Source organism: Olea europaea, chromosome 7 (genome assembly GCF_002742605.1).
Source record: "Olea europaea var. sylvestris chromosome 7, O_europaea_v1, whole genome shotgun sequence".
Taxonomy (NCBI): Eukaryota; Viridiplantae; Streptophyta; class Magnoliopsida; order Lamiales; family Oleaceae; genus Olea; species Olea europaea.
The window spans coordinates 25,265,177-25,278,101 of record NC_036243.1 but is presented as its reverse complement, the minus strand read 5'-3'; the positions used below and the strand labels follow the sequence as shown (position 1 = coordinate 25,278,101).

The following is a 12,925-nucleotide window of genomic DNA, read 5'->3' as shown; positions in this document are numbered from 1 at the left end:
AGATATTAGGAGGTATATAAAGAGTCTTAAATGGTTAGGGCCATATCCTAGCTTAAAGATTTAAGACGATATTGCACACAACCAAGTTAACAAGCATGATGTGTGTTAAAGCAGGATGTTGCTTGATGCAGCAAAATTTGACTTTTCCCTTATCATATTTGGAGACATATGTGACTTATAAGATATATATCTATCTATCCTGTATGAAGTACTAAGGGGTTAGGAGACTTGATGGAGGCCTTAAGGTTAAAGGAATTGGATATTAAGATGACAAGTCACCAAGCATTAAGAAGTAGATGTCTTCTTTCAATTAAAATCAGATTTTTGTACCTATCCTTGGAGGAGTTATATAACTTAAAAGAACTCAGCTATACTGCGGAATGCTCATCACGACAATCTGCAGGTTTAAATTAGTTTAAGACTTGCTATGAAGTCATCCCAGCATAGTTATATAATACATTAATACTTTCCATAACAAGAATAAAAGTTGTATAAATCATAGCAAATAAATACACACAAAAAATGTAAATAAATCATAGCAAATAAATACACTCAATAGTCAATACAAACAGATTCTATCTATATACATATACTGATAGTGAGATAGTCTTATATACACACAAAAAATGTAAATAAATACACGTGATTATTGATTACATTACATGAACTGATGAACATGGTGATAAGGTGATTAAGTGATTTGAGTCTTACCTCAACTGCTAGGGCTACGTCGTTGAACTCGGAAGCGGAAGGAGAATAGGAGATGTCCAGACTCCAGTGACTCCAGTCGAGCTGTCGAAGCGTAGACAGTAGATTATATCAGTATATAATATATATGTATAGTGTATAGTATACATTTGTATTATGAGAGCCGAGAGTCGAGAGAGACAGAGAGTCCGAGAGAGACATTAGAGATACCTAGGGTTGAAGCCTTGAAGGTTGAACTTGGAAGCTGAAGAAGGATTCAAGGAGATTCGAGTAAATTGTCGAGAGTGGCGACGGAAGGGTTTTCGATTTTGCCGGTTGCCAATCCGATTTGGGGGAAAACGGGAATCAATTGACATTTGGGGGAAATTGAGTGTGGATAGTGGATCGGGTTTAGTGGTTCGGGTGGGCTACTGGGTTGAGAGTTTTGGGTTAATGGGGCCTGGGCTGCGGGCTGCATACTCTAAAAACGAAAAAAAAAATTGGGCTAACAAAACGAGGCCCCCTTGGATTTTAGGCCTGAGGCGCAGGCCTCATCCGCCTGGCCTCAGGACCGGGCCTGGTGACTGGGCATCAAACACTGCAGCAATCGAAGTTTTGGTCAGTTTCAGATGAAGAGGTGGAGGGACTTGAACGTTACTTCAGTCGGTGACCGTCTTTGGCAACTGAAAACAAACAATTGCTATCGGCAATTTAGCGAGAAAATAGTAGAGGCAACGAATGGAATGGGACTGTGGGCAGTGGGTGTGAAAGAGAGAGGAAAGATATTAGCGTTGTGTTTTGTCACTTGTGTCTCGTGATTTTTGCCTTTTGTAATGGTTTTTTTGATTTTTGTGGATAGAGATACCAGTGACCAGATATTGATCGCTGCAGGATGGACGTACCAGCAACCAAACTCTGGTCCCTTGGGGGGTTATATCCAGGGACCACACCGTTGGTCGCTGGAAGAGTCGACCACACAAAATGTTGTTCGATAGATTTGAGGTACCAGCGACCATGGTCGCTGGGGGGGTTATATCCAGAAACCACACAGTTGGTCGCTGGAAGAGTCGACCACACAAAATGTTGTTCGATGGATTTGAGGTACCAGCGACCATTATCTGGTCGCTGGAGGTTTATATATGCAGTGACCCCATTATTGGTCGCTAGAAGAGTTAAGAAAATTAGGCGGGCTAGATCCCGCCAAACTATATGGCGACCACGTAAATATTAATCGCTGGATAGAGGTACCAACTACCAGATATTGATTGCTGGAGGTTTATATATCGGCAACCACGTGGTTGGTTGCTAGAAGAGTTAAAAAATTACGTGGGCTACATCCCACCAAAGGTGTATAGCTACTACCCAAATGTTGGTCGCTGGGTAAAGATAACAGTGACAATATTTTGGTCACTGGATGGTTCTATATGCAGCGACCACGAAGTTGGTCGCTGGACGCGTTAAAAAATTATGCGGCATATGCCCCACCAAGCTGTATAACGACCACGAAAATGTTGGTCGCTAGATAGAGTTACTAGCGACCAGATATTGGTCGATGAATGCCTTTCCAAAATTTATACCATTTTAACAGATCGAAACTTTCAGCAACCAACCTTTGATCGGTGATCATGTCTTATAGTGACCAAATTCGATTGGTCGGTGGAGCCTATACTTTTTGTAGTGTGGAACTTAGCCAAGTTTCATTCTAAAACCTTCCACTAGCCATGAGCTACAAAATTGTATTGGTCCAAACAATTTAAGCGAATAGAAAGTTCGTTGAGATGACCCACACAAATGTTGTCCTAAGTATCACGGGAGTAAGCAAGCAACAGGTTTACAAGCATAATGACGAAAGAAGAAAAAGGGTAAAAAGGATGCCCAAGTGTAATTGCACTATTTTCCTAATTCGTGGGCACAAATGAAAGGAATAGAAATTTAGCCCCGTTTGGTCCCATTATTTGGTATTATAACTTTTGAAATAATATTTTTTTGAGAATGTGTGGATAAAAAAAAGAAAAAATTTGAATTTACCTGTAATATTATTTTATAAAAGATTATATGGTTGAAGATAGAAAAAAAATTATATTGTGAAACAATGGGACCAAACGAAGGGCTCAGTTTGTGTAGGAAATCATCATTAGATATATATTGAATATATTAATAGAAAGAAATAACTAAATGGATAAGATGGTTGATTGGTAAAAAGTGTGAAATTTATGTTTGAGGTCGATGGTATGAATCACATTCTACACGAATATTAAAAAGTCTATGATTGGACCTTGGAACTTCTTTGATAAAAATAAATTTTTTATTATCATTTTATTCATTTTCAGATTCTTTTTCTTATTTGGTCAAACTAGCGGGTAAAATATCAATCTTATTACATTTACACTCTCCCTTATACCTTACTTTACACTCTTCCACATGACAACATTTACACTCTTGATTTTGAACCCATGTGTCACATCCTTGCACATATTTACTCCGCATGACGAAGAATATCAACCAAGTTGTCATGCAAGATATACATATAACATTATTCGTAAAATCTAGCCATGGGAGAGTTACTTGATGATTTGTTCAAGTCATAGAAATCACAATTATCCTTTATTTAATTATAACTTATTAGTGGTGAAAATCATAATTTTTGTGGCTATATATATAGCTTCTTCTCTTTGAAAATTGCACCAAACATCATTTCAATCTTCATTCATTTTGATATACCTGATTCTAGTGTTATTTTACTTTATTGAAATCTTACTTTCGTGAAAACTTTGAAAGTTCTGTAAATCACTTGTGATTTGATCATTGTATTCTGAAGGTGGTTCTTCAAGGAGATAGCAGCTATCAACGTTTATGACATCATGCTATCACAAGTCTTGATCGATCTCTCTTTTTCTTTTTTTTCTTTTTATTATTTCTTCTACAATTCTTGCAACTAATTTTTATCAGTCAATCACATGAGGCCAAATTGTCTTAATATAAGCAACCTCGAAATAGATTTTGGCTCAATCATTCTGCAAGTTAGATACTCTTGCACCTCATCTATTGGAAAAATATGACTAATCAACTTTTGTATATTATATTCATAATGAATGAGAGACCTAAGAAATTTTATTATGCTACATGTACATCATGTTTTACATCAAATTTGACATCATGTTGACAGATTTTTGTACATTGATATTAACAACATATTTTCCAATTAACGACTAGATTTCCTATATTGTGCTGTCACAAAAGCGGTCAACCGACAATGTACATGTCTACTATTGTCAAAGTATCGTTATAATTGATCTTCTACAATTGAAAATTTATTTTAATTTTTGTCAATTTTTTTTTTCATAAATTAATCATTCAACAAAAAGTATGCAATAACTGAATAAACAAAAATGGTAGATGTAAAATCGTACAATAATGTGAGTTGCTATTACATATTTGATAATATTTATTGGAGCCCATCCAATTTTATTTTATCCCCCCCCCCCCCCGAGTTTTGAAATAGTAATTTTTTTATTTTTTTTGTGAGAATATGTGGTTAAAAAGTAGAGAAAATTTTTGATTGATTTGCAAAATATTTAATTTTGAGAATGAGTGGATGTAAATGAGTTTTTAAAAAAAAAAAAAATTGAAAATGAAGCACCGCTCACTGAGCTTGAATCTATGTCTCCTAATCCAATTTTGGAATCCTCCATTTATTCCTTTGGGATCTACAAAGATGAGAAAGAAAATGTCCTCTCTTTATATTGAATATAGAGAGATCATTCTGTAGTTCGTGAAGGGGCTAAATGAAAACATTGGTACAAACATTTGTTATGGCGCTCTGATACCAATTATTAGGGATTAGACTACTACTAATTTCATCAAATTAATGGGACACAAAATAATTTAAAATGAGAGAAAAAAAAGATTAAAAAAAAAAAAAGTTCAAGTACAAGAGACAAGAATTTAACGTCATTTGACAAATGAGTCTATGTTCACAAACACACACCAACAAGCAGTGCCAAAAATCAGAGGTTCATGATCTCGAATCAACTTATTGGTCTTATGGTATATCTCAGTATCGAGGATGATACCAAAGATCTGTATTTGTTTATAAACTCTGCACCCCCAATCATTCCGGATAACGCTTGCATCCTCTGTCTTACCGCGGCTACTGGCACAGAGTTAGCCAATGCTTATTCCCCAATTCGGACATTTCATTTCTTTCAATTATGTGGTTTTCGTTGGAATTTGACTAACCAACAAGGAATCCAACAAAAAAAACTGCTTCTACAACTACAAAAAGGAAATTTCTAGATCTCGCGCATCTACTTAAATTGTGGGGGCGGCAACGATGGCAACTAAACACGAGGGTTGCGCTCGTTGCGGGACTTAACCCGCCTTGCACTGATCGGGGGCGTTCGTAGTGACTAAGGGGGTCGAAGACTAGCATCAATATCGTCACTAGCATCAATATTGTCGCTATCATCAATATCGTCACTATCATCAATAAAAGAGTATTCTAGAAAAGTTCATAGAATTAAAGGAAATCCTCTTCTTGGACGAAATGATCAAGGAATTCAACTCATAGTCAAAAGCTTAGATTTTTAGGGTCCCATGGTTATTTTCTTTTTCTTCTTTTTTTTTTTATTGATATTTATATTTTTTTTCTTCTCATAAATTTGAATTAAGGATACAAGAGTCAGTTTCTACCAAATTTTTGACTTTTTAACGTGTTAATTCACGATTTCCATTACGAAAGGACCTCAGGAGTAAATGTTTTAAAAGTTCGAGAGTCGGGTGTTAGAAATCAAAGGTTCTAGATCCTACCGTCCAAAGGTTAAAAGGTTAGGGACCACTGGTACTATTTTCCCTTACAGTTACGTCAAATCATTTACCTCAAGATGTCATGATTTTTAACCTTTACAACAAGTACATCTTTAGTAAACAGTATGGGACACGACTAGATATCATAATTAACTTTATTTTCTTCATTAATACTATTCAATGCTGTCGAATCATTCGTACTAAATATGTCACAAAAGTATTTGTCCCCGGTGAAGGTATAGATTAAAAAAAATAAAATGATAACATATGTTTTGTGGGCATTTTCGTAGTAATTAATCTGTTTTTGCACAGCATTGACTTTACCATAATCTTTCATTGTTTCCTTAACACAATTGGAGCTGAAAGCTACTCAAATTCCAGTGGCTAGAAATATTAGCTGATGGATTGGCTCATTACAATCCATGCAAAAGAATGCTCTGTCGCATTTAGAGTATGGTACTCTTGTAATATATTTTTAGGAGATCAACCCGCAGCAAACTAGTTTAAGTAATGAATATGCGACAATAAGGAATATTTGTGCAATTTAGGAATTATTGGATCGTGTGCTCCAAAGTATTAAGGTTTATACTCTAATAGTTAGATATTTTTTATTGTCTTTAGTTAAATTTATTTCTTCATAGGAACAAAATTTGCATTATTTTTTTTTGATTGATCATGCAATTAAGTTTCTTCGATAACATAGTGAAAATATAAGTTGGGTGCTTTTGTGTAGAAGTACATCCAAACACAACTTATATTTTTGCTCAAAATTGATTAGTGTTAGACCGGTAGGCATATGATGTCATTTTGTTATTATATTGTGGTAGGGTCAACTAATCTACCATTTGGTGTTAACTATTTATTTTAATTGTAAGAAGTGGATCTCTAGAATAGTGATACTAACGGGTGAAATCAATTAATATAATCAAACACATTAATATGTTGGGTGAACATTTATTCGTATTGGGAAACCATCACTCCATTAGAAGGGTAAATTGATCTACTGAGATATTTCCTACTGAACGTGTTTGGTTCACATGGAACTATTGGACATACGGGAACTTGAGTTAAAAAATAATTAGAATGGCAAAACAGTCTTTTGCTCTTTATGTATTTTAATACTCGGGTAATTAGCACAAAACGTTCTTACATTTCAATATTATTATGCAAAACGTTCATACATTTCATTTTTTGCCACTTTTAATTTACGTTCACCTTTTATTGCGAAAATAATCCTTTTTCATCAAATTTCTGGTGTAAAATGACTAATATAGCCTCTATTTAAATAAAACAATAAAAAAAGAAAAGAAAAGTTAAAGAAAAAATTGCAATCACGCTATCAAAATTTTTAAAAAAGTGCAAATTAGTCTAAATAAATTATTAAAAGGGTAATTAGCAAAAAAATGTCACTATCTTTCATTATTATTGTGCAAAATGTTCATACCTTTCATTTTTTGACATTTTCACCCTTTTTTTATATGTCATTGTAAAAATCATTATTTCATCTATTTTCTAAACTAAAAGCCGTAAAATGACAAATATATCATCCTCTTTAAATAAACAAAAAGAAAAATAAAGAACAAATTGGAATTATACTCTCAAAAATTTCCAAAAAAATAAATAAATAATAAATATTTAAAACACAAAATAAATTTCAAAGAAATAATTAAAAAAACAAAAATCACATTCTTTTTTAATTATTTATTTATATTTTTTGAAAATTTTGGAAATATAGCTGCAACTTGTTTTTTATTTTTATTTTTATTTTTTTATTTGAAGAGGAGTTTATTTTGTCATTTTACAATTTTTAATTGAGAAAATGAATGAAAATAATGATTTTCGCAATGAAATATGAAATAAGGATGAAAATGTCAAAAAATAAAATGCAGGGACATTTTGCACAATAACATTAAAAGATAAAGACATTTTGTGCTGATCACCCTTTCATGCTCCATTCTTGTAGTAATAGCACATTTTTAACCCTCGAGCATCGACCTAGAATACAGGATGGATTATTTCCCATATCACTGTTCATTTGTTCAAGCAGTTGATGCTATCCTGTGTTTCTCATTTGAACCAATGTGAAAGTCTTTGCATGTTCTGTTAACTTGTTTTATTTATATTGCTCTAGTTAAATAGTCACCTTCAATGATTTATTGGTTTCATATTTGTTTATATTGCAATAAACAATTAGAAGTTTAATATGGTCTGTAAAAATAGTAATTCAATTTTACATTTTGAAGTCAGAACCCCTTTTAATTCAGATCAAAGTCAATAATTAATTTAATTACACACAGGGTCGGCCTTGAGAAATATGATGAACTAATGAATTTTTAAGATGGCTGATTAAATATAATCATCAATTAAAAAATGGCGGATATTCTCTATACAATTCCATCTTCACCAGATAATACTAAGCCCAATGATGATGGTAAACCAGGGGTTTATTAGGATGTTAATCATGCTAAGCAATGACAGTTAAGAAACATAGTTTTTCATTCCGAGCAAGAAATTTCCTTTATCCTTTCCAAATTTTTTGAGCTCCAACAGAACCTGAAGGCACACAAATACATGCACCAAGTATTCTCTTATTTATTTTGCAATTTTCCTTGTCATCCCAGGCTAAAATTCAGCCATTAACATTTAACAAAATAAATATAAGCAAAGCTATCGAACCATTTACTTAATTTTAACAGACAAACAAGATTCACAAAATCCAATTCAAAATTCAATATCTCAATATTATGTATCAGAAGAATTCAAGTGATCGATAAACCTATAAAAATGACTTTAATTCCTTCTCAAATTATAGAAATCCACATTTTATTGAACATTAGAGTCATTCTTTATTGAATGAACAATAGAGAAAAATACAATCTCGAAAATAATACATGAGACACGAGAGAAATTGATGAACACAAAACCATTACTTCCAATTTCTTCTGCAAATATACTTTTGTGAACTCTACAATTTGGAAAATTTTCTACCGTTTTTTAATCTTCTCACTGTCTATCTTCTGACCTATGTAAAAAGGGATTACTTTAAATGGGTGGATTTTGGACGGTATTAGGTGCTGGTTTCGGCTGCTCTTTTTTCTTGAGGAAATACACAAAAATGGCTCTTCCACTGTAGCAAAAATTGACATTGGCCTTTGACCCATTAAATGAATTAAAAAAAAATTAAGTTCAAAAAAAAAAACTTCATAGTAAAAACCCATTTTACCCTTCAGACTGTTTGAATTATCTCTCACCGACCGAACCCATCGATCGACCAGTGCAGAAATCCGACCGACCGACCACCGGAGTTACACCAACGTCGCAATCAACGATCATCATCTACAGTGGAAGTAAAAGAACCGGTTAGTTTTCTGATCTTTCTTCAGTTCGAATGCTCTTTTTCATAGTATAGCATTATTAGTAATTTTGATTGAAATTAGATCCATGGGAATGAGTAGCTAGATTGTGGGCATGCTGGAGTGTGAAAAATGTGATTTTTTGCCATTTTTTGGAGCTCAGTGGCCAGGAATGGCGGTTTCCGGCCGTTTCCCAGCCACCGGGCTCTGAGACGCACCAAACCGACTGTTAACAGTCGGGCATCTGGGCCGGTTCACCGGCCCAGATTAAATATTTAAATTTTAACTTTTTTATAATTTTTGTAATTAATTAAATTTTTTATTTGATTAAATAGTAATTATATTATTTACTTATTTAATTTTTTTATCATTGTCAATATAATATAATAATTGAAATATTGTAAAATTAACAATGTTGATTATTTTTTTTATGAAATTATCTTTAATTTATTTTTTCAAATTTTTTTATGAAATTATCTTTAATTTTTTATTTAAAATTTATTTAATTTTTATATTTGTCTTTTATATAATTTAATAATTCAAATATTGTAAATTTAACAATGTTGATTCTATTATTTTTATGAAATTATCTTTAATTTATTTTTTTAAATTTATTTAAATAATATCTATAGTCTAAATTTTAAAAAAAGGTAAAGTAATTATTTATTTAATTTTTATATTTGTCTTTTATATAATTTAATAATTCAAATATTCTAAAATTAACAATGTTGATTCTATTTTTTTTATGAAATTATCTTTAATTTATTTTTTTAAATTTATTTAAATAATATCTATAGTCTAAATTTTAAAAAAATGTAAAGTAATTATTTATTTAATTTTTATATTTGTCTTTTATATAATTTAGTAATTCAAATATTCTAAAATTAACAATTTTGTGTTGTTCCTTTTTTTTTAATGAAATTATCTTTAATTTATTTGTTTAAATTTATTTAAATAATATGAATAGTCTAAATTTTAAAAAACGGTAAAGTAATTATTTATTTAATTTTTATATTTGTCTTTTATATAATTTAATAATTGAATTATTCTAAAATTAACAATGTTGATTCTATTTTTTTTATGAAATTATCTTTAATTTATTTTTTAAAATTTATTTAAATAATATGAATAGTCTAAATTTAAAAAAAAGGTAAAGTAATTATTTATTTAATTTTTATATTTGTCTTTTATATAATTTAATAATTGAAATATTCTAAAATTAACAATTTTGTGTTGTTTCTTTTTTTTTATGAAATAATCTTTAATTTATTTTTTAAAATTTATTTAAATAATATAAATAGTCTTTACATTTTTCGAAAATGTATTTAATTTTAAATTTTTTGTTTGTAAATATATTTTTCAAATAATAATTATTTTATTTAATTATTTAATTTTTATAATTTCCTTTTTTATATAATTTAATAATTGAATACATAATATTGTTCGAAATTAACAATTTGTTTTGTTCCTTTTATTGTTTTTTTATGAAAATCTTTGATTTTTTTTAATTTATTTAAATAATATTTATATTCTTTAATTTTTTTGACAATACATTTAATTTGATTTGTTGTTTTTTATATATATTTTTCAAATGTAATATTTGTGATTGTATGGTAGTTAGAGTTTGATTCTCTTGATTTTGTGAGATTATGCTTTATTTTGTTATCTCTTGTTCAATGCTATAACATTTGAATTTTTACAGAATGGATTATCATTTAGATGCAGAGTTGAGACGGATGTCGGGGAAAGCTACTTGGAACAGTAGTTTTGAGAGTTTTACTGCTGTATTGGAGCTACTCGATTATCAGCACGAAGATATTCTACGACAGTCCTTCTTGTAGCCACTGTACCAGTTGCGAGAGGTGCAGTACTCAGGACAGATCATTGATGCACTTCTATGTCGGCTTCTGAGGCCAGTCGACGGCGATTCCCTCCAGTTCGACCTCGGGGGCAAGGTCGTCAGTTTCTCGATGTTTGAGTTTACATTGATCACTAGACTGAAGATTACGGGCGACGATGCAGCCATGGAGAGAAGCAGTAGGCTGTACGAGACGTACTTTCAGGGACATGGGTCGGTGCTTCTACCCGACTTGATGGTCGCGATCAGGGGGTGCGACCATATGCTAGATAAATTGAAGCTTGGGCTGGTCTACATCCTCGAGAGTGTGATGAGGTGTCATCACAAGAAGACTGCCATCGACATTTTTCATTTGCAAGTTGTTGACGACATCGTTGCGTTCAACAACTATCCGTGGGGCCGAAAATGCTACGAAGACACTGTACATGTGTTCACCAGATCGCACTCGAGGCCTAGGGGGTCGATGCGTAAATACGATACATATGGATTGCCGTTAGCAGTACAGGTAAATGTTTAATATAATCAAAGTTAAAGTTTTAGTGTATTACATTGATGCTTAATAAGTGTATGTGTTACAGATTTGGGTGTATGAGACAGTTCCTGTACTGGGGGCCCGCTTTGCACAGCGAGGGGAGACACGCTGCCCTCGGATGCATCATTGGAGATCATCGCGAGCGGAGGGATGTCCCACCGGGAAGCAGTTATCGGCCCTCCTCGACGATCCTCAGGTAAGTATTATGCATTTGTGATTTATATTATACGTAGTTTAAAATTTTGTTTACATGATCGTTAAATAGTTGAAATGTCAATATGTCACCTTGAAGTCATACCTGAGTTGACGCCATCGATGGAAGAGGAGGCTCGGGGTCTTGTGCGGGATTTAGGCGTTCCGCACACCCCAGACGAGGAGATGCCTGATCCGAGCTTGGACCGAGATTGGGTATGTGAATGAAATATAATTTATTGAATATGATCGACGTATAAATTTATTTAATAATTTATTGAATAATTTTTCATTTTATTTATGTAGGAGGGTGGTCCAGCTGATCGACGATCACCTCCGCCGGGGCCATCGCCGCCACCATTGGCATCATCTCCGCCGAGAGTATCGTCCCCGCCATTGGCATCACCTCCGTCGAGGGCATCACCGTCGCTAGTGGCATCACCTCCGCCGGGGCCATCGCCGCCGCCATTGGCATCACCTCCGTCCAGACACCTCCCCTGTGTGTCTCCGGGGCACAGTGATGATTTGTATGCCCATTTGACTGGATTTATAGCGGAGGAGGTCGGCGCGCTACGACGAGATTTGACGGAGAGGGTCGATGATCTGGGACGAGAGTTGACAGGGAGGGTTAACGATCTGGCAGGGAAGGTTGACTATATGACAGGGAGGGTCGACGATATGGGATGAGAGTTGACAGGGAGGGTTGACGATATATCCCATGATGTTGGAATACTACAGTCTTCCGTTGTCGACCTTCAGGATACAGTAGCGGCGCTTAGGGGAGATTTAGCCGGCAGACGATGGGGGGACAGACGGGATGGCGGAGATCATGATCGAGAGGGTGGCAGAGATGGTGATGGAGAGGGGGGTAACCCACATTTTTGGCATGATGAGACATTGGAGTCCTTGTGGTTGTCTATGGAGGGGGTGGCCCCGATGGGGATGGGAGAGGGGACTACAGAGGGGGTGGCCCCGACAGGAGGGGCGGAGGAGGTGGCGACGGGAGGGGGAGGCCTCGGCGGGAGGGGCGGAGGGGGTGGCGACGGAGGGGGAGGCCCCTATGGAGGGGGCGGAGGAGGTGGCCCCAGAGGTCGAGAGGACGCCCGGCGTGATTGAGGGTAAGAGACATGCTGTTGATGAGACGGAGCAGGTGGTCGGCAAGAGATTGAGAGTGCCGTCACAGTATGTTGTTTTCCCCTTCACGGCTGAGGCCAAGAGGAGGACGTTCATCGATGGGACATACCCGAACTTATTCAGAGAGGTGGACAATGCCAAGTGAAAAGCGTTCGAGACAGAGTGGAGGAGAATTATCCCCAGGTAAGTATTGTATGATTTTAATAAAGTACTGTACGCTAACTCGTCTACGCTTATTTTAACATTTCCCTCTTTTTTACAGAGCTAGCCGTATGATAGGACAAAGGACGATCTCGGACCCTTACAAGTGGTTCCACGATATCACCACTGCGGGAGCTTGGCTCGCTGACGATGTAAGTGAAC

At 34.5% G+C, this 12,925-nt stretch overlaps 1 protein-coding gene across 1 annotated transcript; it reads left to right on the top strand.

The window, feature by feature from the left end:
• The first annotated feature begins 11,167 nt into the window (after positions 1-11,167).
• LOC111398106 (translation initiation factor IF-2-like) lies at positions 11,168-12,544 on the top strand. Its single transcript, XM_023025061.1, has 5 exons — positions 11,168-11,209; positions 11,283-11,306; positions 11,561-11,648; positions 11,748-12,076; positions 12,353-12,544. Exons 1-5 carry the CDS (start codon positions 11,168-11,170, stop codon positions 12,542-12,544), a joined length of 675 nt encoding a protein of 224 aa, XP_022880829.1.
• Positions 12,545-12,925: the final 381 nt, after the last annotated feature.